At 38.1% G+C, this 27,481-nt stretch overlaps 2 protein-coding genes and 1 long non-coding RNA gene across 7 annotated transcripts in view; 2 read left to right on the top strand and 1 right to left on the bottom strand.

The window, feature by feature from the left end:
- Positions 1 to 13,354, top strand: part of magixa (MAGI family member, X-linked a) — a 44,009-nt gene extending 30,655 nt beyond the window's left edge. Inside the window, exons 13-18 of one of the 2 annotated variants that reach the window (XM_079898047.1) lie at positions 7,000 to 7,200; positions 8,180 to 8,253; positions 8,445 to 8,588; positions 8,764 to 8,902; positions 9,347 to 9,434; positions 10,561 to 10,638. In XM_079898047.1, coding sequence (XP_079754173.1) covers positions 7,000 to 7,200; positions 8,180 to 8,253; positions 8,445 to 8,588; positions 8,764 to 8,902; positions 9,347 to 9,434; positions 10,561 to 10,567 — 653 coding nt within the window. In that variant the 3' untranslated portion in view covers positions 10,568 to 10,638. Of the gene's footprint in view, positions 1 to 6,999; positions 7,201 to 8,179; positions 8,254 to 8,444; positions 8,589 to 8,763; positions 8,903 to 9,346; positions 9,435 to 10,560 lie in introns of both variants that reach the window. The other variant, XM_079898046.1, reaches the window with a different exon arrangement.
- Positions 13,355 to 14,795: 1,441 nt separating this feature from the next.
- Positions 14,796 to 19,447, bottom strand: LOC307174300. Its single transcript, XR_013823981.1, has 2 exons — positions 19,334 to 19,447; positions 14,796 to 17,311 (listed from the first exon to the last, which is right to left on the bottom strand). It is a non-coding gene; the product is annotated as an uncharacterized lncRNA (long non-coding RNA).
- A 4,284-nt stretch (positions 19,448 to 23,731) lies between these two features.
- The window catches only part of iqsec2a (IQ motif and Sec7 domain ArfGEF 2a), a 79,945-nt gene continuing 76,195 nt past the window's right edge, over positions 23,732 to 27,481 (top strand). For 2 of the 4 annotated variants that reach the window (XM_079898042.1, XM_079898045.1), the window contains exon 1: positions 23,732 to 26,394. In XM_079898042.1, the coding sequence (XP_079754168.1) occupies positions 25,859 to 26,394 (536 nt within the window). In that variant the 5' untranslated portion in view covers positions 23,732 to 25,858. The remainder of the gene's footprint in view (positions 26,395 to 27,481) is intronic. The other 2 variants (XM_079898041.1, XM_079898040.1) reach the window with 2 other exon arrangements.

Below are 27,481 nucleotides of genomic sequence, written 5' to 3'. Positions count from 1 at the left end.
TTATCGTGTGTGTGAGAGATCATCCGCGTGAGGTCATTTGTAGGGAATGTGTGTGTGTGTGAGACGGAGAGAGAGAGAGCAAAGAACAGTGCGAGATCCTTCCAGTCGTGTTCAATATGAGATTGTCTGTATCTTATCTGTATCCTCTCTATGCTGTAATATCCTTAAGGCACCGTCGTATGCCCGTTTCCATTTTTCAGAGGAGCGAGTTGTTCTGGGGTCAGCTGATGCTGTTTCGTGAAGCTTAGCAATGTTAACAGACATCGCAGGTTCTGGATCACTGGTTGAGCATATTTTCTCCATGTCATGTGAGGTTTCGCATTGTTCATTTTAGTGCATATTTACATGGCAGGACTAATAAGCTGGATAAGATTAAATATTAAACAGATGGTTGGGTTTGCATCTTGATCCCCATAGGGATACAAGCAGGCTTGTATGTGTATGTTTGAACGTTCATGATGCATTTTGTGGATCTCTTTAGATAGGATGCGTATAATCAATAAGTTTGTTGCTAGACACTAAGGCAGTGTCCGAAACCAAGTTTCACTGCAGATAGTGTTTCCTGTGCAGTGTTGGGATTGTTTGTTTCTGCAGGGTCAGCCTGATGTAAATGGAGTGTTGTGGGTCTGATGCTCAGTCACCATTAGTGTTACTGCTGTGATCTGCATCTGTGTGTTTCTGCTCCGTAGTGTGTGAACGTTTTGTTTTCCTTATGTTTTTGCTCACAAACAGCATTTTTAAAGATTTCAAAGTATCAATACACACTTATTGTTGAGCAGTTTTTTTTTACATATATATCAAAAGCAATATACTGTATTGAAATGATTCTGGAAGCAAGCTAATTTTCGTATGGAAGCAAAGATAATCATTTCTAAGACTTTTATTGTATTTTTTGATTATACTTTCCAGGTTTTGGAGCTGCAATCTATGACGGTACCACTACTTTTCATGCGTTAAAGGGATAGTTCACCCATAAATGGTTTCTCTAAATTGTTTAATCATTTAGTTCCAAACCTTTATGACATTCTTTCTTCTGTGAAACTCAAAGGAAGATGTTTTAAAGAAACATCATGAATATTTGTCTCTATAAGGAAAGTAAGTGGACCCCATTTTTGGGGTGTGGAGCCGTTTTTCAAAATATCTTATTTTATGTCATGCAAAAGAATGTCATGCAGGTTTGAAACAACATGAGGGTGAATAAAATATAACAGAATTTCATTTATGGGTGGACGTTTTTCTGCACTAAGAATACTTTATTTCCAACACGAGTTGATACCTGCATTGCAAATTTAATCCAGGCACAAATTGTGCTCTTTTACGGTTGCCTTTCATTCATTCACTGCTCATGTACTGACAGAATCATTTACTCGCTGGTCGCTCAAGGGTATTGTCGATGCATTATATAAATGCAAGTATACAAATGTTAGAAAATGAGGGACTAATCATAGTTTTGAGGTTAAGGACCTTGATTTGTTCAACACTGGTTCCATAAATGGGGCAAAAGTTAAAAAAAAAAAGTTATTTCTATTTTCTATATTTATTTTCAAAGTTTAATTTGTTAGATGTTAGTTTTTTTTAGTTTTTTTGTTATAGTTATAATTAAAACCAAAGTATGTCATTTCAAATGGAATGAAAAAAGGTAACACTACGTTTTACAGTGTCCTTATTACACGTTACATGTAGTTACTGTAGTAAATTCCTCACATACTCCTTCCCTCTGCCATTGGCTGGCTTATCATATAGCCACACCCCCAAACCCAACTTTTGGATGAACTGTTATCAGATTGGTAGGAATGTTCAAACAGACCGAACAATGTTCGGTAAACACTAATCAACCTAATGGCTTATAGTTATTCTGTAATGCTTTTAATTAAAGCTGAATTGTCATTTCAAATGGAATAGCAAAAATACTGTTTTTAAACAGATTTTCTCAAAAACTCTGCCATTGGCTGGCTTATCATATAACCACACCCCCAAACCCATTGCATTGTTTGAACTGTTATCAGACTTAAAGTAGATTTCCTCTTCGCCATAGGCTGGCTGATCAGATAACCACTCCCCAATACTACGCTATTGGTTGAATTGTTGTTGGGCTGGTTGGAATGTTCAACCAATCAGGACAATGCTTTGAAAGCACTTTTCTGTAGCTGTATGTCTTCATAATAAACTGGGATATGAGAAAGTAACACTTTCTCTTTGATTAAAGAACAGTAGAGGCCAGATAGGAGTTCGCCAATAGCCAGGTAAACATTTATGCATGTTTTTCTGACATGTGACAAAAGGTTATCATCTCGGCATGAGTCCTACTGTTCTGTTCTCTGCATGAGAAGTTTTGTTTGAGCCCTCGACCCCCGCCTGAACTCAGCTTCCACAACACGCAAAACCTCTGTTCTTCCCGCCGAACCCTGTGGTGTGTGTAAAACTCGCCTCTCACATGGCTCATTGGCTCACAGTTCAGAGGAAATCTGCCCAGTCGTGAAAATAACAGGCTCGTAAATAAAAGCGGAGGTGAACAGAAACAAAGTTTTGTGTAAAAGCGCTGAAGGTTGACCCAGTTATTCTACACATTTAAAGAGTAGTTAAAGTTTCATTCTTGCTGTTTATGCTGAGTGTCAGTATTTTTATGTGTTTAAAAGCTGTGGTTCATTTAGGCTATATTGCAGTTACCATAGTTAATTATAAAAAGTAAAAGTACTGTTCTTTAATATTTTTTCTGATTAGGATCTGTGCCTTCAAAAATGTAGTGCCAACATTAAAACTAAATATATTTTTAATAATAATAGTGTAGGTTTATAGGATTATGGGAAGTGTTTAATAACAGTTATGTAACAAACACCATACCTTTATGAATTCAAAATACTCTGTTGTTCAGTAACTATAAATCCCAAAGAGCATTTCTCTCTCTTTCAGGCAGCTGGGTCAGAAACAGCTGTATTCATCCCTGTTTTTTTTATCTCTTTATCTGTTTTCATGTGGGAGACTTTTATAAAATTTCAAAACATGTGCCGTGTTTATTAAATGCATCCTTCCCATTAACACTATTACTGTTTAACTTTTTTTGTCCACTTCTATAAATAACCCACAGAACAATATGCTCATTAACTAAGATCTTTTACAAGCTATGAATAATGCGTGAATGTGTTATGAATAATAGACAGACTCATGAATAATGTAGTTTTGGTAATAATTGGCAGCACTTAACGATGTGGTACGCGGGAGAACATTCTCTTCCAGCTCAACACGCTTCACATGACACTGAATACACTCTCACCTGGGCTCTACTGATTCTGTACACACACACACAAATTTATGTTTTATGAGGACATTCCAGATATATAATGATTTTTATTCTGTACAAACTGCATATATCCTAACCCTAAACCTACCCATCACGGAAAACTTTTTAAAAAACATAACTTAGTATGATTTAAAAGCTGTGGACCAAAAAATGTGGATATTGCCATCTTTGTGAGGACATTTTGTCCCCATAACGTGAGGTTTTCCAGAACCAATACAGTGAATTTCCATTTCATGTCAGCTTTAAACACTACATCACATATACTGTACATGAAAGGGTTTCCGTGTAGCTTGCTCTACATGTGTATTTCATCTCTCTCTCTCTCTCTCTCTCTCTCTCTCTCTCTCTCTCTCTCTCTCTCTCTCTCTCTCTCTCTCTCTCTCTCTCTCTCTCTCCCCTTCTCTCTCTCTCTCTCTCTCTCTCTCTCTCTCTCTCTCTGTCTGTCTCTCTCTGTCTGTCTCCTGTATGTTTGATCTTGTATGTACTGATTTCTCTCTGGGGTTCTTAGGGCAGTGCGTACAGATCAGACACTGTCAGTAGTTAAACTAAAGTGCTAGTTTAACTAGATTATTAGAAGTAAAAAATCAAAGAGCTCCAAGAAAAACATACAGGTGTTTTTGATTCACAGTTGAGGAAGCTTCAGGACTCTTTGTACAGATCTAAAAGGGACTTTCATGTTGTGAGGAAGAGTTTCTTGGCTCATAATCTAAGACGCAGCAAGGTGTAAATTAGGAAAACATTTCTAACATATGTTTGTTCTTTTATGTCATGTTTGATAGGTTTGTTCAGATCTGCTGCCCACTGTGTCAACACTGTTTCCTTCTGTTTTTGTCATTCATTTCCTATTAATATACAATCAGAGCTTGTGAACCTTTGTGGTTCTGCAATTCCCTCAACATATTGGATGGCTGAAATGCATAGATGAATTCCCAATTCACATATGTCGAAAAACAAAAAGTGTGTACAGTACGTAGCGTTTCAAGCCTTATACTTGAAAAGGTATTTTATTCCGTCACCTTTCACCTACTTTGAGTGCATTTGTGCTTTAAAGGGCTAACTGAAACTGTTTCAGGCCTGTTGTCGTTTTTACATGTTCTGCGCTGTCGGCTGTTTCCCCACACGAGTGCACAATCAATACAAACAGGTCGATTCACCGGCCAAAACTGGACAGTGGCAGTACAGTATGGGGATATACTAACAGTGTGTTTGGGAATGTCCCTGTATCCGAAGATGCAAACTTCCCAGCTACACGGTGTGCCGCATGAGCTGAGGAGCCGTTCGATTCAGAACAGTTGAAAAATAAAACCCGAATCTTCCAATGTAAGTGTCATAGGTGTTTAGCAACAACTAAGGAAATAGTTTTTGTGGTTTTTGTCCGTACACTACCGTTTATACGATTTTTTTGTTTTATGTTTTTGAAAGAAGTCTCTTATGCTCAGCAAGGTTGCATATATTTGATCAAAAATATAGTAAACCAGTAATTTTGCGAAATATTACAATTTAAAATAACTTTTTCAATTTGATTTGAAATTTGAATTCCCTTTAAAATGTAATTTATTCCTCATTTTCAGCAGCCATTACTTTTAGTCTTCAGTGTCACATGATCCTTCAGAATTTTTTCTAATATGTTGGTGCTCAAGAAACATTTATTATTATTAAAAAAGTTTAAAAAAAGTTGTTGTTTAATATTTGCGTGTTCAACATTCTTTGACAAATAGAAAGTTCAAAAGAACAGCGTTTATTTAAAATAGAAATATTCTGTATCAATTTATAAGTCTTACTATCACTTTTGGTAAATTGAATTAATCTTTGAAGAATAAAGGTATTAATGGGTTCATCACCGTTTAGAATTTTAATTTATTTGTCATTTTGGGCCTTATTAACGAAACACTTCAGAAGTTCAGTAGAATCATAATTCAATAGGATTCAATTGGAAACTGGTTTGCCTGTGTTTGATAAATAAAGGCCTTTGTCTTTGGGAAAACACACTGCTGTGTTTATATTCTTAATCTATCAAAAATATTCTTAATATTCTTTTAGCCTCTCATGTCTTTTCTCATTTTTGGGATGGTAGCTCTTCTCTTTTATGAAAACTTGCACGTCAGACTGAATATTGGTGCGTTTGTCATCTCCCAACAAAGATGAATATGGAGCAGAATGCTAAAGGCAACAGAGCAGTATTTCAATCTGCTGCCTGAAGTTTTATGTCTCTCTTTTCTTTCTTCAATCGGCTGTCGCTGTGTAACATGATGGCGAGTGCTCAGGGTAATTGTGCGCAGGTCTTTGAGATTCCAATCTTGGCAACCAGCCTGTTGTTTGGCTAAGAGTGAAAGGCTGAATAATGTGGACAGGAGAGGCTGGAGTGGAACAAAACACATCATACTTAAAGTGCCTTTGAGAAACAAAGGCTACACTGAATGAGTGCAGACCCATGAAAAGGAGAACAACAGTGAAGTTTGGGACACCCTGAGGAGAAGGCAATAATTAAACAAACACTGCAGGTGTATAATAACCATGATTGATGCATAGGATTTCTATGACAAGTTTAACTTGTTAACTTGTTTGACTAACTAACAGGTGGAACAGTTTATTCTTATGGCACGTTTGTTCTTTCTGATAGGATTTTTGTTCTGGAAACTGACCTTTGTGGAATGTTAAAACGTGTGTGGAACAACGTGTTCACATCAAAATAAACTTTTAAATCAACAATGGCTCACAATGTTATCTTTTGGAGCAGAGTCTTATTTACATCTTTGTACTCTGAATCCCTGTTGTAATCATTTCCTATGGGATTCAGTTGCAAGTTTTGCCACTATTTCCTCGAAAAAATGGGGAAAAATTGTCACGATTTGCTCACCCTCGTGTCACAAAATAAAATGATCTTTCCTTAAGAATGTTGAAACTTGAAATTGTTACTCTAAAATTTAAGTCAAAATGTATTTTTATTTTGAGTGGGCTAATACTTTAAAGAAATAGTTCACTCCATAATTTATGACTTTTCAAACTGATTGAGTTTTTTTATTTTTTTTAGAGTGTACTGTCCCTTTAAGAGCTCTAACATAGACAAAATGAGTTGTATATTGTTGTCGTCACCTTTATTAATATAGCGCTTTATACAGATTGTTTCAAAGTAGCTTTACAGTGATAAACAAGAAAGTAATGATTCTGATGTTATTCAATTCTGATGTTATGCAGCTCTAAAAAGACGATAGTAAATGGTCATTATTCAGTTGAAATCAGTTCAGTGTTGAGTAATAAATGTGTAAAGTTCATCAGTTATGGAATGAGTTCAATTCATCTACGTATAAAGCAGCTCTGGAGTAAACAGTTGTGCTGATGTAACTGCTGAAGCTTTAAGATTTGCATTATATTGTACATAATCTATTCAATAATAAACTAAAACATCATGTGACTGTCTCTAAGAAGGTCACTATTCTGAACTTCTGTGGTCTAGAATGTCACATGATGAAAGTTTGAGTAAAGGGATTCATTCACGACTGTTCATGTTCTGTCAGCCGTGTAATCATCTGTTGATTCAGAGATTAATTTAGAAATGTGCCTCTCCTTGTGCTGTCATATCATCATATTATAGAATGGAAATAAACATGTAGTGGTCAATTATAAAGTAAAAAGAATTTAGTATATTTTGCATGGATGAATGGATGAATATCTCTTTCTTTCTGTCTCTTTTCTGTGTTTAGCCTCGTCTCTAGTGTCTCACAGGTTTGTGACGGTGCGACGGGGGAGTCCAGCAGCACGCAGTGGTCAGATTCAGCCGGGGGATCAGCTGGAGGCTGTGGAGGGCAGATCAGTGGTCACGCTTCCTCACAGAGACCTCGCACAGATACTGCGCAGAGCTGGCAACAACCTCAGACTCACCATTATACCACGCTCTCACACTAGTAAGCACACTACACACACATAAGGCTTTTCATTTTGCGTGACTGTTTTTTTATATATATTGTATATTTGTTCATACACTACCGTTCAAATGTTTGGGGATGATCTTTTTAAAAAAAATGTTTTTAAAAGAAATTTTATGCTCACCAAGTTTCATTTATTTGATAAAAAAAATACAGTAGAAACAGTAATATTGTGAAGATTTTTTACCATTTAAACGAATTCTTTTTTAATATATTTTAAAATGTAATTTCTTCCTGTGATGCCAAAGCTGAATTTTCAGCATCATTACTCCAGTCTTCAGTGTCACATGATCCTTCAGAAATCATTCTAATATGCTGATTTGGTGGTAAAGAAACATTTCAACATTATTAGCAATGTTGAAAAAAGTTGTGCTGCTTAATATTAGTATTCTTAATGTGATCAATTTTTTCAGGATTCTTTGATTAATAGAAAGCTCAAAAGAACAGCATTTATATGATATAGAAATCTGATATAGAAGTCTTTACGGTCACTTTTGATCAGTTTACTGCATCCTTGTTGTTGAATGAAATTAATTTGTTTCAAAAATATATATTTTTACTGATCCCATACTTTTTAATGATAGTGTATATGCATGCTTGTTTGTTTTTATTGTGCATATCTTAAATGTTGTATTTGTTGTACTCTAAGTGCCTTGAGAAATGTGCCGTAAATAGTTCATTATTATTAATAATACTATTTATTAACAATTTATTCAATAATAATGAATTATTGTCAATATTTAAAATATTTTTAAAGTCAATTAAATATTTTATTTATTTATCAAATAAAAAAATTATTATTGTGTTGCAAAAAATATTCTGAAATCTGAAGTAATGTTCCTTCTGATAGACATAGAGGTATATTTTCAACAGTCGCCACAAGAGTGTGCTGGTGTATAGACTCTGAATAATTGCTCATAAAGTGCGTCAAACTGATGAGTGTCTATTTTTCTGTCAGACAATAATCTGCCTGAGTATCCTGACTTTGATGCTGAGAGCCGGTTAAAAAAAGGGCATCGGGCCAAGCAAAAGGTGAGGCTACATACATTCACTCAGAAATGTGTGATAAATGTATATATTTTTTTTAAATAAATGAGGTCTGCATAATACTTATGGCTATATTAGCATGCTTTTTAAAATAGTTGGAGCATTTTAGCATGTTATCTAAACTCTCCAAAAGTATTTCACACCCCACACCCTGAAATGTCTCTCTCTCTCTGCAGGATTCCCAATTTTACAGCGTTGATCTTGAAAGGGGCCCAACAGGGTTTGGCTTTAGTTTGCGAGGTGGAAGCGAGTATAACATGGGTCTGTATGTACTTGGTCTGATGGAGGGCGGACCGGCCTCACGCAGTCAGAAAATTCAGGTGAACTGCTCTTTGATTACAAATCAAGTAAATACAACATTTGATGCTGTCAGGGATGTTTGAAAGTGCGACACTAAGAGTCATTTTGTTAAGATAATGCTGAGGCATGCTGGGTTTAGGTGCTGTTGTTGACATTACGCTGAGTCACAGAGGCTTTTGCTGACTTGTGTTGCAGGTGAGTGATCAGCTGGTGGAGATTAATGGAGACAGCACAGCCGGGATGACACACAGCCAGGCCGTGGAGCAGATCCGAAAGGGAGGAGCATGGATACACCTCGTACTGAAGAAGGGCAACGGATATGTACCGGATTATGGTGAGGGGGGACAAGGGTAGGAATAGAGGGTTCAAATAATTAATCTTACGATCAGAGTAATGTTTGAAAGATGGCCAATGTATTTTACAAGAGTTCTGCTTCCCTCTGATTGTTAACAGGTTTACATCTGTAGATCAGATTCTTCTAGTCAAGACCATGGGTGGGTAAGAGGATATTTGGAGATTGTGTGTTGAAATGTTACAACTGTCCATGAAAACTTAGTGAAGAAAAACAAGGTGTTAGGGTTTTACAAAAAACATTGGGTATATAAGCCCCAGATGCCCGTCCTCTAGTGCCACCCATGGTCTGGACTGAAGCTTCTTTCCTTTCCTGCACTTTTTGCAACTCTGCATTGGATTTTTCCTCATTATTTACTGCTTTCTCTTTCTCTCTTTCGCTACTTTATACTTTTGCTCTCTTTCTTTCTCTTGAACTCTCCTCCAGTGGAGCTTTCCAGCTTATCTCTTTGTATGACTAACTCCAAGCAGGGCGAGCCTTGCTTCTATGTCATCGGCCGGACAGAAAACATGCGGTTGGTAACCGTTCCTGTTGGTTGTCGTTTTGTCTTTCTTTATGTTCATCATCTCACAGTTCTCATATTGCTTTCTACATTCAGCTTTTTCTGTTTCCTATAACTAGAGGTGTCATGTTATTAAATATCAAATATATAATACTATTATTATATATTTAACAGTGTGTGTGTGTGTGTGTGTGATATATGTTCAAAAGCGTGGGGTCGATAAGATTTTTTTGTTTTGGAAGAAGTCTCTTTCGCTTACCAAGGCTGCATTTATTGTATACAGTGAACATAGTAATATTGTGAAATATTATCACAATTTTACAATAACAGTTTTCTATTTTGATAAATTTTAAAATGGAATTTATTCCTATGATGGCAAAGATTTTTCTGGAATAATATTTAATTTAATTCTTAATATGTTTGACAGTAACATGTCTTTACTATCACTTTTGATCAATTTAATGCTTTCTTGCTGAACAAGAGTAATAATTTCTTCTTCTTTTTTTAAACTTACTAACCCCAAACTTATATAAGTGTTTATAATAAAAAATAAATAATTTAAATTATTATTATTATTATTGTAATTTTATTCAAAATTCACATCAAATTCACAGCAAATTTGGAGTAAATATATCACGCCAAATCTATTACTCAATATATCTCAACTAAATTTGCTGGGTTTTTATTTCACTTTTGCTGCTTTTCCACTAAATTGTGGCCTTAAATAAAGAAATATCAGTGCATTGCAAAGATTCCCAAGTTCTTCCATATTGTATATTGATTTGACATACCCATAAAGAATAATCATACAATAATAATAATTTTTTTAATAATCAATTTTTCAAAATGCTGATTGCTGTGTTTCACTGGCATAATGTAGTTTATTCAAGCATTCAGAAAGACAGAAAACTATTTCTCACCCGCCAACTCCATCACATCCCTTTACTCAAGTTAAAATTGCAGGCAGTAACCCCTTACTGATCTCAGAACAGTCATTGGTGCATCACATGGTTGCATTCTCTTTCATCCACCCATTCCTCCATCATCAAACCCTTATCTGATACCTCCTTTTGTAGTTTTACATGAAGATGGGCTGATAGTGTTTTATCATTCAACTCTTTCTCCTTCTCTATCTCAGACCGTGAATCTGGAGTTGTTTCCCCCTCCTCCCTCTTCTCCGAGGAGCCGCGTGTGGCAGCAGTAGATCTCTCTCCTCCGAGGAGCAGCAGATGGGTGGATGATAGTGGACGAGAGAGGAGAGAGAGGAGGGGGAAGGGAAGGAGGGAATCAGAGGGAAGGAGCAGAGGAAGAGGAGCGGAGGAGGGCAAGCAGGGCCGGGCGGAGGATGTCAGCACGGCCGGAAGAAGAAGAGAGCAACAGATGCGTTCGAGGAGTTTACCTGGCACGTTGAGGGGTCGAGAGGGGCCGCGGAGAGAAGAGGAGGAGGAGGAGGAGGAGGACGGCGCACGGGGGGAAAGGAAGGGAGAGGGGGAACAATGTCGTGGAAGGCAGAAAAGCAAGAGCATGGGGGAGAGAAGACAAAAAGTGAAGGATGTTAGTTCAGAGAGAGAGAACGGCCTCCCTGAGAGGGAGAAAGGGAGTGTCAGAAGAGAAAAGAGGGATAACAACGGAACCAGCACAACGGAGGTCACACCGCGCGCACCTTTCTCCTTCCTCATGCCTTTGGACAATGACGATGATGGGTCAGGTGCAGAATCGGCTCATAGCATCTCCGAAGTCAGCATCGCATTCTCCACTCAGTGGCCTCTACAGGGCCCTGGATCTTCAACAACACCTCCGGGACCCTGGCTAGTCCCCAGCCCTCACAAACTCTCTCAGGTTTTAGAGGGGAAAAGGCTGAGCCAGAATAAGGGAGGACTGTGGTCCTAATGCTAAATCCCTTAAAAGGATAGTTCACCTAAACACTCGCCCTCATGTTGTTCCAATCCTGTATGATTTTCTTTCTTTGAGGAGAAATTTGGAAGAGTTGAACTGGTTGCTCTTTTCGAGTTAACTATTGTAGAGTTAACTAAAATTATCATGAGCATTGTAATGTTTGAAGCGGATGTCATAACAATAGACGGAAGATTTTTAAACAAGCGGTTCATTTATAAATCCGTAAGATGGAAATGTGGAAATACAAACCGGAAGAAAGAAAACAATGAGGGCAGCGCTGAAAAGGGGCGGGGCTACATGTCTATAAAGGTTTAATAATCATTCTAATTCTTCGAGAATAGTGGAGTTCACACCACAACTATAACGATTATGACACAGTGGAACAATACTGTTGGAATCAATCTCACAATGTTTTTTTCCAGCTGATAAACGATAAAAAACATTGGCAGCCAATCATAATCCATCGTGCTTTAAAGAGCCTGACAGGCGACTTAACTGCAACGTGTGCTTATAATAAGCAAAGTTATCGTCAGTTGGTGCGGATGCCAATATAGTTATCTTTATAGTTATCGTTCTTGGTGTGAGCGGGCCTTAAGCCTTCGCAGTTTTCCTTCGAGCCCACACTTTTTGATGTGATGCCGCTTTGACTGTCGGGTAGAAGACTGCTGTGGAACTGGTACAGCCAAATTAAGTTTTCGTGAATCGAATTGACTGATTCATTAAAAAAATCTGACTTCTGAAAAATTAGACATCGCTACTTTTCGCATGAAGACAGCTAGGGCAGATTTCAGTGAATAGAGATGCAGGCAAAATCCAGTAATTTCAGTAGGAATCCCCGTGATCAGGAATTCTGCATAAGGGCGAAAGATTTCCCCTCATAGATTTCGCATTTAGTTCAGTTGGTCATGAAGACTCGCCGAGTAACTTCCGTGTGAGCGGTGCTTCATACATCGCCACACTATTGAAAGTAGACAAAGAATCTTTTATGCCTATGGAATTTCACTAATGTGACCACACCTTAAAAACTGAGATTTTGGCTGTTTTTCACACAAATATATTACATATCATATTGACTTTTAATATATTAACATAATATAGCTCTCAAGTCATATGAACCACTTTTGTGATACTTTCATGGTGCTTTTGCATCCTTTTTAGCCTGTCTTCAAAATTTCTCTTTTGTGTTTCATGGAAGAAATAGTCATACCTGTTTGAAACAACATGAGTGTTAGTAAATGCTGACAGATATTTACTTGTTTGGGGGGAGGGGGTAAACTATCCCTTTAAATCTCTCTTCTCTTTTCTCTCTCTCTCACACACACACCCATACACTCTCATACAGCCTCTCTAGCTCTGTCTCTATATGTGGTTTTCAGAACACCACCACCATCATATCAGTTCCTCTTCCGTCTCAAATCCATATCTATATGGTCCTGTGTGTGTTGTATTGGTATCATCCAGATACCACAGAGGTCTCCATCCAGGCCGATCAAGACTCGATTTTATCGCCATCTAGTGGCCAAGGAGAGAAAATGAGCAAATGCTGCCATTACGTTGTGGCTAGCGTGACAGTAACTGCAAGGTCAGTTAGTATGCATCTATGATTCATGGTGTCCTTCTTCATAGCATGTCTTTTTCATATCATTTGACATTTTTATTTAGCATATTTTCCATTTATTTTCATAAAAATACAACAAAAATTCTATTATATAAAAAAGAAGATTTATTTAAAACATGGTTGCTCAGTCATGCCCCTGAAGAGCTATACTTCTGAAAGTAAACTAGATTGAAAAAAGATCTTCAGGGCCAGGACTAGCACCCTCAATTTAAGAGATTTTATTAGCTGCTTGCTGTTTGTGACTGGACTATAACCCCTCCCCTGCTGTGTGCGCAGTGGTCTTGCTGTTGAAAGAGGGGGGGAAGGAAGATAACAGAACTAAAGTTTTATTATAAGGCCAGTGAGCCGTATCAAACCTCTCCAGGTGCCTTCTGCTTCTTTAGCCAGTGTTTACCAAAAAAAAAAAAAAAGAAACAAATACAAGTAAAAGAACAAGACGTAGCATAGTAGAAAGTGTGCAACACAATACTGTTCTGCCTCTTTAACATCTATATCTTTGCAAGACTTGGTTCACGAGTCGAGGAAAATATTCTGCACACGCTCTGCGAAACTTCAGCTAAGTGAGTCAAAGTGAAAGAGAGCCATTACAAGTGCCTCATGCGATATTCCTTTATACGAGACATAGAATTCCCTCAAGCTCAAAATCAGGACCCAATTTTATTTCCCATTGTGATACTTTTTGCGTTTGTATGCTTTCTGATTCAATTTTTCAGACCCATTTCATTGGCCTCGACATTTCAGAAAAATTATGGGGAAAAAAAAAGAAAACGAAGGCCTGATTGGTCGTAATTCCCGAGCCCTCCACCAATCAGCATCCAGCATCATGCGGAATCTTCATTTCAGGAGACAAAAAGAAAAAAAAAAGAAGAAGAAGAAAAAAAAAAAGGGCATTTTGATACAGGTCTTCTATGCATTTTGTAAGACTTACTGATCAAAAATTGCGGTAGGAATTTTTCTACCTAAGATATGAGATTCGTAATTTTGTGTACTGTTAAAATACACAGGCTGGTGAATCGAAACCGAAAATTTAAAGGAGATCCGGTGATAATCAGACATGCTGTACCACCAGCTTATGCATTGATCTTTACCTCAGAACTGTCTGAGCAATAAGTGCTATCTCTTTCTGTTCAGTGTCATACCAAGCAAAGCTCTAGGCAAGCTCATCGAAAAAGCTGAGTGATAGAAATATGCACGGTAAAATCATCTATGATAAATTAATTCGAATGAAATGCATCCCTATAGACATGCATTTTGGTATTTTAAAATAATATAGTATTTTATCAAATAGATTTTAATTTATTTAAACAAATTTAAGTATTCCAAAAGTTAGATATTATAAATCAGAATTTTATCCTGCAGACATAACCCAATGTGAGTTAATTTATCACTGGAGATCTTTACTGTGCTGAAACATATCAATAAATGCTTGCATAAAAAAATCACATGCGAGTTCTGTTGCCATACGCAGCCTGTAAGCATTTAGCAATTTGCGATTCGGAAAAGTGATACAATGATCTTAAGTGATAACACTTTAAATCAGGGCTCTTACACGAGTATTACACAGCGTTCAGCTGTACATCTGAAGTTCACTGCTCTCAGAATCCTCAACCAGCCTGGGTATTGATGTTGACTTTGTACCCGATTATCCCATTGGCATCAGCACGTACTGTACAGAAACTGGGATGAGCCTTGTAAATGTTTCGTTTCGGATTTATTTTTGTGAGGGGGGGAGATTTTGTTTGTTTTCCAAAACGTTAATAGGCACTGTAGCATTTCCCTTACTGTAGCAGATCTTATAAGCAAGCTTATTGTATATAATTATAGACCCTGGACATATCAATTTTTTTTTTTACCCCCCCCCCCCCCCCAATGTCTCACATATCAGAAATATACAGCACTGTCGAGTTACCCTGAGACAAGTGCACCATTTTAAACCGAGGTGCCATTGGCTTGACGAGAGGCTTGCTATTTAAAATTATTCTTCTAATTCAATCTTGCATGTCTGTAGTGAGTATACTAGTTTTAATAGCACTGGCCCTTACAATTGAAATCAAATGTCCCGATGGCATGATACTGTATCCCACAGCCCAGGAGGCCAATCGCAATGTTTTATAGAACATCTGTTGTCAGCTTCAAATTATAAAAATCTGATTTGACAGCTTGAATGCCCACTAGTGCCCACCGTGGTTTTTGCACAGCCCTCTTCATTGTGTCCTCAACGACATATTAAAATCAAGATTTAGAGATACAAAGACCTCAGTTATGTAGTCCACAAAGATAACAATTAGCATGCCCACCAAACAGTGTCCCGCCCTATATAGGTTTCCTCGTACCGGAGACAGTTTAGACCCTTAGATGTTCAGTATTCAGAGATGTAGTCTCAAAAACGAGCCATACTCTGAGCCAACAGATATATGAATACAACAATGCAATGTTTTTTTTATAACAATGTCTGCAAGGTTCCTATCAGTGCAAATGTGCCATTTAAATGCTAATCAATGATGTCATTCTCTTTCCTCCTACCGAGAGAAATACAGAGGGGCAACGTTTGTCCCTCTGAGTTTGACGCTTTTCAAATGTCAAAACACAAACAGTGTTTCAGCTTTGAATTTTCAACTTGAATTTGCTATATTGGCCTTGTAAGGAGTCAGCCATTGTACAGAACAAGAACAATTTTATTTGTGAAGAGGAAGGTAAAGGAAATGTTTTTTATATCTATATTCTAGAAATATAGGATAAAAGTCAGCAGGGGTGTAAAGTACTTGAGCGATTATGTGCTTCATTACTATACTCAAGTATTATTTAAAAACTGAATATTTATACTTTTGCAAAATTACATTTCTATAAGAAAGAAACAGGCATACTTTTTTATTACTGTTACAATTTAATTTAGATGTTAAAAAGTAGGCTACATATTACACTGGCCTAATAAGACTAATATGAAAACAGTTCATTGTTCAGTCTATAAATCAGTGTTAACTAAACTATTAAAAACGTTTTTGATACTTGAAAGAAAGCTGAAATAAAATATAAATATTAGATGAAAAACTTAAAAGTAGAAATGTTGTCTTGGTAACAAACTGAAATAAAAGTAGTTGGTAACGCTTTACAATAAGGTCTCATTTGTTACAGTATTTGTTAATGTTAGCGTTCATGTTAGCTCACAACAAATACAACTTTTGATTTTAGCAATATATTAGTAAATGATGAAATTAATTTGAAATAAGATTAATAAATGCTGTAGAAGTATTGTTCATTCTAAAGTAGTTAACTAATATTAACAAATGAAACCTTACTGTAAAGTGTTACCAATAAGTTTCTTGAGGTACTTAAATGACTAAAGCTGAAATAAATATGAATGAAAGCTAAATAGAAATATTTATTTAAAAAACGATTAAAATAACAAAAGCACATAAAATTACTAATACTAAACATAAAACGAAAAATAATTATAAAAATAAAAGGAAATTCAAAAAAACTAAATTATAAAATAACGATGATATAAACAACTATACTTGTGTGTCAAACAACATCAGTTTCTGCTTGATTTAAAATTTAACAATTTTTCGACTGTTTTAAATAAATTGTGTGTTGAGTCATATTCCCAGAACATTGAAAAATATGATTAAACAGGTTGCTCTGCACAGTTTGTGTTGCTTTGCAATGTTTCTCTTAAAAAACAAAACAAAAAAACACCGTCTCTTGATTTGATTTCTAAAGCTAAGAAGTAGTTTACTTTTAAATACCAAGTACAATTACATGTACAAACTTTTGTACTTTCACTCAAATATGTTTTTGGATAGATACTGTAAATCTTTGACACCGTACTCATCCTTCAGTATAATTTCTCAGTGCTTTTTACACCCCTGTGTGCCAGACAGTCCGGCCCAAGATAATGAAAGCAGAGGACATTCTGTCATATAAAGGAAGTAACCGCTGCACCAGTAGAGAACCTCACTGAGGCAGCCGCCCAGTCTGAATTCTTGACGTGATCTCTTTTTCTCCATTGGTGCTGATCCTCCAACTGGCTGTCTGCGGTTGCTATTTCGCTTTCCCCCATTCAGTGCACATGGAGGTCACCACTCGCAAGCCAGTGTTTTTCAAGTGTTCAGATGGGGCAAAAAAAATAAAATAAAAAGTCAGCTTCTGTGTAAAGGTTCTACTTCCTTTATAGCATTAGCGTCCTCTCCTTCATTTTGACTTAGTGTAGACACTAGACAGGACTCTAAAGTATAGAAAATGACGAAGCAGGCAGCAGTGTGTTGCAGATTTTTACCTGCCGGGTCTGAAGCAAGACCTCGAGTAGCCGTTATTTTAGTGGCGCCCTCTGCAGGGAAGATGCTGAGTGTGTAAATAGCAGTCCGTGAGGGGACACCTTGAACACAGATGTACAGGTTTTTAATTGTTGCTCTTGATATGTATGAAGATACTGTATTGTTTTTGAATGCATCAACAGGGAGTTTTGAATTATGAATAATGACATGCAGTTAAAGAAATAAACTGAATAAAACTAAATAAAAGATTGTGTTCACTCATTTCCACTCGCTCTATAGCTTGGTTCCAAAACATAGTGAGCTACATGCCACAACTGATTTCATTTGGGTTTGCTAAGATAACAGTGATGCTCTTAATAAGCCTAAAAATACAGATTAGATAATTGAATGCATTCTGAAAAAATAAATAAAAAATCGTTTCCTAGGCAGCTCACTAGGTTTTAAACCAAGCAGATGAGTGCTAAAGTACAATACTTATATATTTCATATCTTTTACCATCATTATTGTTACTAATGATAATTGAAATTTATGCCATGTTCCCAAAAATTATCTTTAGATTTTCAGCGGTGATCAAACATCTGTTTGACTAATCTAATTTTCTTTTAAATTGCTATGGAAAGTACCTATCTCTGAAAAGAAACCTGTCAAGAAGCTTTTTGTTGGAGATTGCTAGCATGAACTATGCTAATCATCTAGGAAGCAGGCTCTCGGAATTTCAAGGCTCTGCATTTCAACAGGCGAGTACTCGCACACATCACTGTGTCGCATGGGAATAAACTCCTACACATACAACCTCCTAAATATTCACTATCTACTGCAGAGAAAAAATATCAAACTGATCTCTCAATCTCAAGCTACCTCACTGTTTTTCTGTAGTCGGCTACATTCACACGAAAGTTCACACGAAATGTGTTTTTATGTTTAAAAATGTGAGAGACGCAGTCGAATGAAAAACATTAAACAAGTTCTAGAGTTTTTCTTTTTTATGTAATATTTTAACTTGAGCGCCATGTTTTAGAACACTGTCTTGCACGAGATGAGAGCGCAATGGTCAAAGACATCCATCTACTGCATATTCACATGGAAAAGCATTGCAGTGGAATGCAAAAAAAGGGTTCTGCGTTAATTGCCACTAAAGGTTTTTTTTTCTCATTTAAAAATGTGAGATTCAGGGCAGTGGAATGAAAGTTTAAATTATTTTAACTTTACTGCCGTGTTTTTAGTACCCTGAGTCATGTGCAAAATGCTGCAAAAGATGGTGGTTGGCAAACCAACTTCCGATGTATTACTGCCACCGACTGAATTTTAGGCTTATTTTAAGCAGAAAGTATGTACTCATTCATGCATTATTTTCACATAGACCCTTTTTACATAATTACAGCTCCTCTAGCCGTTTTCGATGAAGCCCCTCCTTCCGAAATAAGAAATGTGCTGTGATTGGTTAGTTGGTCACTGTGTTGTGATTGGCAGCTCCTAGCAAGTGTTCGAGAAATGTCACACCCCTTCAAAACCGCGAGCTCTACGGCGTCAACAATTTCGAGCCCGATTTAGATCATGACAATGTTAACGAACAAGAGGATTGAGCCGAACAGATTTCAAGCACAGATTTCACAGGACGTTCCATAATGGTATGTATGTTTTATCTGTAATTTTCAAATAGATACGATGTTATCCACCATTTAATCATATTTGGCGGAAAACTATGGTAATCGATCACAATGGATAATTTTTCTAAGGGGCGGTGAACAGTATTACAAAAGCTACAGTAAACACTACATCAATACTGTACTAATGTTAGTTAGCAGGCTAGCGGAGGCAAAGCTTTGCCCTTCGTAGCTATCATAGCAAGGTAACAACTACTTATCATTTGAACTGTTAAAAGAAAACACAACTACAAATAATAAGACATACTTACAAGTTGTGATCCATAAACAGCAGATTGTCTCGACAAAATGGGAAAGAAAGAGGGGCAAAGAAAATATATCTCCATTTGCATTGAACTTTGAGCGTCGTAACTTTGCAGATGTTGTTCATGCTCAAACAGCAACATTACATTCTAAAGTTAAAAAGGTGAAATCATAATCAAGGACCCCTTTAAAATGAATAGTTAGTATGTTATTACCTTGAAAGCGTTTCTTTTTAATGATATTTGACGATAATGGCGCCATGCTCTTGTCCAGGTTACGTTCTTCAGAGGCACGCGACCAAGTAGATTCAGCGGAGCTCGCAGCGCCACCTGTTGGTAAAAATGCTCCTATAACTTTTAACCTTTCTTTTCATATATTTTTTTAAACATTTTATTAAAACATGTTCTTTTGTTTCTGTCAGATCACAATAATTACATTTTCCTACATTTTCCTATTCTAAACATAGAGGAATTTAGTCTATGCCCTATTCGAATGTGAGTAATAATTGTATCTGTTCTGTTCCTAAAAACACTTCTTCAATTTCCTTCTTACTGCTGAATATTATACAGATGTCTGCCCTTGCTATGACAGTTCCATACTAGTACTTGCCACTCTTTGTTTATGAACTCTTTAATTTTCTCTTTTTTTTTTTTGCTAAGAGTCACTTGTATCTCTGTGTGGTTTAGAGCTTGCTTAGCTAGCTTATCAACCCCTTCATTAGCCTATACTCCCACATGAGGAGGAACCCACAAGAACGTTATTAAGCTATACTACTTATTCTTAACAAACTTGCAAGAATATATATCATGTATATATACATATATAATGTCTTGCCTTAATGATTTTACTCCACTTGCAAGGCTTGAGATTGCTGAGCAGTCAAACATGTCCATCTAGCACGTTTACATAAAAAACAATGGAAAAGCAGCGCAGTGGAATGCAAAAACGTGTTCTTTGTGAACGACCAAGGTCGCATCGTATCAGAAATGAAACTCTGATTTCTGTTTTGATGCTCATATAGACACAAACTTTTAACAGTCGCAAATATTGTGCTTCACATAAAGAGCACAACTCTAAAAAAGTGTCTATTCACTGAAAGATGCCTGCAATGCTTTGGAATTGGCCAAAATTAATAGATTTTTTAAATAGACTGCTGTTGTCCTAATGTTGTCCTAAAATGCTAAATGTACCTCAGGTTTTTGGAACAAAGCTGTTCATTAATTTGTAATATCAAAGGTTCAGTACTTCATGCTTACATTACTCAATGTAACTAAAAGAAATAGGACAATTTTTTTTTTTTTTTTTTTTTGTTATTGAGTCTTTTTCTAAAAAAAACATACTAGCATTCATCAAAATACATTTTGAATGATTATCATACTTTTTATACTTTATAGCAGCAGGCAAGCAGGCCTGTGGGAATAACAGTAAGGCTTCTCTCACCCTCTCTTTCTATCTAATTGCTCTCACTAATTATACACTGTGCCCTACACCATGTTAACTCTGAAACGGGAGGGTGAACAGGGACTCTGTGCCTCATCCTCGCTCCCTCTATTTTGCCCCAGCATGTTGGGCTCAAAACTCGATCACATTGAGACTTTGGCCATTTTTGACCAGCAGATTTTTTTTTTCTCCACTGATTTTAACATATCTCAGCTGACGTTTACTTGTTACAGCTATGTGTTAATAAAATGTATCCAAGAGATCACAATATCTTTATTTTTAGTCTGAGAGTGCACATAACCTATGCCTGAGAAACAGACACGTTGCTGGGGCGTGAATGTGTGCTGCTCAGGGAAGCAGAAGGGGGCTGGATGTTGAGCACCAGGGAAATGTCATGTTGACCTTTTTAATCAGCAAGCTACAGGCTGCTTCAAATGGGATGAGGAGGGTTTGTGTCACTCGCATATGAAGTATAATCTACGATAAGTGCGAGGCGTGTGCACAAGGGCTGTACAATACAGCGTCTCTGATATGTTGCGCATTATGTAGTTGGCCTGGATATTGTATGTGTGTCAGTGGCAGGTGAGGATTGTTTTTGTAGTCCAATGTAGATAATGTCCTATTTCCATATGATATTTACACTATTTCCAGGTAAAGGGAGTTGAAAAAGGTGATATGCTAGTTTTTTGGTCAGGTATTGAGGAAGGTGAATATCAGCACTGTCTTTTTCTTCTGTTAATGGATTATTATAATGTGCTGTGCATTCTGACAAAACATTTTTTTCCATTTTGATAATATTTCATTTGTTAATAACACTTAATTATATTACAGTATATTCAACCAGTGGCCAGATTCATTTTAGAAAAACAGTGTAAAATGGATATTTTTCGCTAGTGAAAGGACTTGAGATTAGGCCTGAAGAAAAAATCCTCATCCTCTCATCTCTTTTCATCCAGACTTTAATGACAGACTTCTGTTCTTTAAGCATAGAAAATAAAATGTACATTTATAGTTTTGGCAGACACTACAGGGTGTCGAAGTCCGACTTTATTACAAACCAACTGTTGGTCCATGTCCAATCCTCCCTCCTGCCCTTTGTTTAATGGAGCACGGCTACTACTATCGAAGCGCTAATGTTACTGTCAGAACGAGACAACAATTGGACCAGACCACATGAAGCCACCACAGCTCTGTAAAGTCTGCAGAGCAAATATCAGATCAACTGTAAAACCGATGTGACATGTTGATGAAGCTCCTTATATAACATGCTGCTTCTTGTGAATGAATAGTTAAAGAATAGGAAATGTTCCTAAAGCATTTAAGAGGGAATGGAAAGCTCAGTGTGAGAGAACAAACGCTGCGGTTGCCCTGTGGGGAGAGAGAGGAAGAGATGGGGAGGGCTGAAAACATGACAGTAGTTTTGAAGCTCAGATCTTCACAATGTTCTCCAGCTTTCTCTTAATGACTGGTGTCAGAGACATAAAAGAGCACAAGAGATGTAAGAGAATGGAACGGAATAACGAAAAAGAGGGAGACAGACAAACAGAGTTTGGTTAGATTGAGAGAGAGACGGATGGACATGCGGATGGATGGATGGATAGATAAAGAGAGGAGATGGATATAGTTAGACAAGACAGGTAGAGAAAGACAGATGGATGGGCAGACAGACAAAGACAAATAGATAGATAGACTGAAGTATAGACAGCTAGATGAACAGAGAGATGTATGACAAATGGACTGAAGGATAGAAAAACAGAAATATAGAGAAAGATGGATGGATGGACAGGCAGACAGAGATGAACAGAGGCAGAGTAGAAAGAGAGAGAGATGGATGACAGATGGACTAAAGATAGATAGACAGCTAGGAAAAAGACGGATGGATGGACAGACAGATAGATAGATAGATAGATAGATAGATAGATAGATAGATAGATAGATAGATAGATAGATAGATAGATAGATAGATAGATAGATAGATAGATAGATAGATAGATAGCCTTTACAATGAAGATGCAATAAAATACAGAGCATTATGCAGCTGAATAATTAAGGCTTCTGTGTGGGAGAGTAAGAAATTAAATGGATTTCTCTCCATCCCTCTATTTTTTTTTTCTGTGCAACTCTTTTCTCCTCCGCATGCACCTCTTACATAAACACAGTGGATATCAGTATGCTCTATAGGAGCAAAGCGTGCCCAATTCGCCCATGTAGAACGCAGACTCTCGCACATTTCATGAACTTTAAGAAGAGCATATGCAGTGAGCTGATTAGCCATTGATGCAGAATGGCATAAAGATTCATCCTGGACCAGCAAAACCGTGTAAGCTAGATATCATTTTTGAGAATCATACTGTAGGTGATTCTCACTAGTTTTGTAGTGCATTGTGGGAATTTTCTCACTGGTGTGGCTTGGACAATGAAACATACCTTGAAATGACTACCTCCCTTGATAGTACACTGACTACTGAGGGAGCTGATTGAGATGCTCTGTATGGCTAGCACAAGCTTATGCATGGCGTGCTGCATCGTATCGGTAGATTCTATTGCAAAACTGTTTACAGGAGCATAATTCTACCCTTAACGTGGCATCACTGCATTCCTACTGCTGTTAAATAGATAAATTAAGCTCTAATGATAAAGTAAACCACAACATACTAGTGGTCTGTCCTTTCCTGCATGTGCTTAGCACATCCCTTTCACTCACACGCAGTTCAGCTGTGACTAAGGCACAGAGAGAGAGAAAGAGAGGGCAGGACATGTGGGTGGAAGTAAGAAAAAAAATGGATGGTTTTAATGTGGGTTGCTGAAAGGACTAGAGTGAGCGCACGAGAGTGATTCAGCACATGAAACGTCCTAAAACTGCTGTAAAAGCCAAAAGCTACTTGTCCATGGTGTTTGCTGCAGTAGAAATTAAAATATTAAAGAAAATATTCATATTGGGCACTGACATCATTTTAAATTCAGCCGGGCAAAGCCTGGTTTTACATTAATGTCGTAGCTACCTGTTGCTGGCTGAAATTTAAATTTGGGCAGCACTGAATGAATGAGAAACATTGTCACCATGTGTAAATCTATGCTTGCTTTTTCTGCACCACACAGCCTTCGGGTTGAATAGTGAGGTGTATAGTAGAGAGAAGAGAGAGAGAGGGAGAGCAAGAGCGCGCGCGAGAAACTGCACTCATTTTGGCTCCGCTCAAGGAGCCACTCTCCCGTCGAACTAAATGTTACCGCGTTCCAAAATGGCCGACCACGGGGACACAGTTTCCCCGGCATGTTCCTCTAGCGTTACACGCTCGGACCAACGTCAGAGCCTCGATTGAAAAGAAAAATATATTCTCTCTGACTCACTCAAATGATTTTAACCCCTGCATCATCCGTTACCACGGCGAAAGGCGCTGAGCATCATCGACATGCTGCGAAACTAGCGATCGAGACACATGTGGACACTGCGGTGAAACCGAATGGCGGCAGGTGCAGGGCTGTTCAGGGAGCATCAGGAAGGAATGCACGTCTGTTCAACATGTGAGCAGTTTATTCATTAGCGAATATCCTAGTCAGTGGCATCAATTAGGCTTGACATTATGTCACATTCAGGGAGACACAACCGTTTTTGGTATTTAATTAGTTGTCATGCAACGCAGTCTCCATAAATTGACAGCTGTGCTCCATCAGCATGGGTGTTATTTAATGATCTCGCGCGCATTGGCTTGACACTGTGTGGACGAGCACGCGGACGCTTTATTGCGCGTCTCAGCTCTTTCGGGACCTGAGCGCCTTTGCGCTGATCATACAAAGCGACATAAAACTCGACAGGCAGTGGACACCCTGCTGCAAGGATCGTATTCCTTCTCGATTTTGTTTCAGTTGATCGGGAGGACCGCGTTGCCACTTACAGCGACAAAATATCAATAAACATCTGCTCGGTTTAAAGTCATAACGTCGAATTTGGAGATTTAAACGACTTTGACATCATCGTTTTGGGACGCATTCTACATATCGCCTGATTATCGCGCATCTGTACGCGTTGGAGACGCGATTGTCTTCAAGGACTGTCTGGGCAATAAGTGTGAAACCGCTCGTGAGTAAACGACAAATGCGTACATGAAACATTAATGATAGATGTGATTTACACTGAAGAGAGATTTGGATTCAAGAATAATGGAATAAAGGTGCAAAGAAATAGTTTGTGTTATGAAATAACGAAATATTTTGTTGAACTGACTTTGCAATGAGTTGAAATACATCATGCGTGGGAAATCCAGGTGATGTTTTTAAATGTATAATGATAAGCAATATTAATGGCTTGTATTATTGTAATGAGGGTGCAAAGAAGAGAGAAGGGGGAATTGGTTTGTTCTGAAAGACATGCGCACACCTCCCAGAAGCCAATTTAGTATTGCAGTGGATTTATCAGAAGAACTTTAGTCTCTCTCTCTCTCTCTCTCTCTCTCTCTCTCTCTCTCTCTCTCTCTCTCTCTCTCTCTCTCTCTCTCTCTCTCTCTCTCTCTCTCTCTCTCTCTCTCTCTCTCTCTCTCTTTCTGTCTCTACACCTTTCTATCTCGATCGCCTCTGGAATAGAATGACTCCTGACGAAAATGTCTCCCAAACACATCAGTCTGGAATATGAGTCATGAATACACAGCCAGAAAACAGCTGCAGTGCTTCAACTCCACATTTCAAAGAGAAACGGAAGAGGACGTGCATCAGAGAAATGGACGAAAAGGAAATCGGCTTTCCTTCCTGTTTAATGGATATTTGCTGACTTGGCTTTTTCTGGTGCATCCTTACCTTGGACTTGAGGTGCTGGGAATGTCCTGTGACTGCCGAATTAGTTTTTTTCCCTCTCTTTTTTCCTCATTTTTATTACCTATTGAGAGTAAATCTAGTTGAATGACTGATGAAATTAATTTCCACAAACCGGCTTTGATCTCAATTCCATGATTCCTTGGTGGCAGTGGAGAAATGACACAGAAGAATAGCAATGCACACTTACACAAACACATGCTCGCACCCATCGTAAACAAGTGAACAAATCCTCTCATTATCATCATCATCCCTTATATGTGAATACAAATTCTCAATATGGAATTCCCTAATCACTTTTCAGTACTGTGACTTCCGAAGCTGAATCTAACTTTGAGGGAATCTCAGATTAAAACCACTGACTATTTTACCCTGGTTACTCAACTCTAACTCCAACACATTTCCGTCTCTCCCCCCCACCCACTCCACGTGGGGGGGAGAGCCTCCACCTACAGGGTGATCCCAGAAGCTTGTCCCGGCAGAAGGTGACTGTCAGCATGGATGCAGGCCAGGGCAGCCCGGAGAGCCCGAACCGGGCAGTGGAGTACCTGCTGGAGCTCAATAACATAATCGAGAGCCAACAGAAGCTTCTGGAAACTCAACGGCGGCGCATCGAGGAACTGGAAGTGCAGCTGGACCGACTCAGCCAGGAGAACAAAGACCTGAGGCTGGACCGACAACCCTGCCCACCCCCACCTCCACCTCCCATCCACCCTGTCCTGCCACCAAAGTCCCATGCTGCATCCTCCACCGCTGTGTACGCCAATCTGAGCCTCAACAGCGGGCCCATCCCAATACCCGTCCCGGCTCCGGCGCCCCCGCCCCCACCTCCACCCGTGCCACCACGGGATCGCCGTGTCAATGCCAACACGCACACAAGGCTCGGCCAAAGCCTGTCAGCTGGACCCAATTCCACAGAGAGAGAAAGGGACCGAGACAGGGGACGAGAACGAGACGGCGCTGCTACCAGTTTGGGAAGCTCTCTGCAGCGAGACGGCGCTGCTACCAGTTTGGGAAGCTCTCTGCAGAGACAGTAAGTACAGGCCTGAGGGCTCTTTTACTGCATAGCTGAGGATCTACTGTAGAGTACAGTCTCCACAGCCTCCATGCTGGCTGTTTGGAAAACTGTCAATCAAGAGAGCGTGTGTTTGCATGCAAAAACCGTTTAAGATGTTGGTTGTGCGAGTGTTAACTACTGTAAATAGACTACAGTTAATAGTAATCAATATATTTAAAGGAATAGTTCACTCAAAATTAAATGCATTCTGTCATTGTCAATTTATCTAGTGCTTTATACAATACAGATTTTCAAAGCAGCATCACAGTAATAAACAGGAAAATAACTATCACTGATGCAAACTTGATGCAGATGAGTTCAAGTTCTACTGTAAAGTATGTCTAAAAAGACAATAGTGTAATTTTTTTGCTTAAGTCAGTTCAGGGTTGATTCGGTTCAGTTCAATAACTGTAAAGTTAATCAAGTATGAAACGAGTATGATATGGGTTTAATTTAGTTATAAGCAGCTCTACAGAAGACAATAGAGTAATTATTCAGCTCGAGTCAGTTCAGTGTTGATGCAATTCAGTACAATAACAGTCTCATCTCGATATTGCAAAATTCATTAATAATGAAACAACTTTTATTCAGTTTTAAAGCAGCTTTACAGAAGACAACAGCCTCCTCATCTGTCCAGCTCAATTCACTTCAAGTTTGGTTCTCATCCGACAGTGTCAGTGTAGTCAAACCGATAATATTACTAAATATCACAGCCTCATGTCATTCCAAACCTGTAGAACTTTGTGTGACACAAAGAATGATGTTTGAAAATGGACCCCATTGACTTGTAGTTGAAACATTCTTCAAAATATCATCTTTTGTGTCATGCAGGAAAAAAAAGGCAGTCATACAGGTTTGGAACATCATGAGTGTGTAAATGATGACTGAATTTTTGATTGAACTATCCTTTAAAGCAAGTACAGGGAAACTGCTGCGTGGACTGTAATATTTACTGACACTGGATGAAGATTTGAAATACACATGCATTTCCTGTAGATTACACTAGTAATGTTGGTGCAGAACTAAGAAAGCACCTTTCAGAGGGTGTTTCTCCTGTTTGCAC

This window comes from Squalius cephalus (genome assembly GCF_949319135.1).
Source record: "Squalius cephalus genome assembly, chromosome: 16".
NCBI lineage: Eukaryota > Metazoa > Chordata > Actinopteri > Cypriniformes > Leuciscidae > Squalius > Squalius cephalus.
The sequence above is the reverse complement of the archived record's forward strand: the minus strand, read 5'-3'. Positions and strand labels throughout refer to the sequence as shown.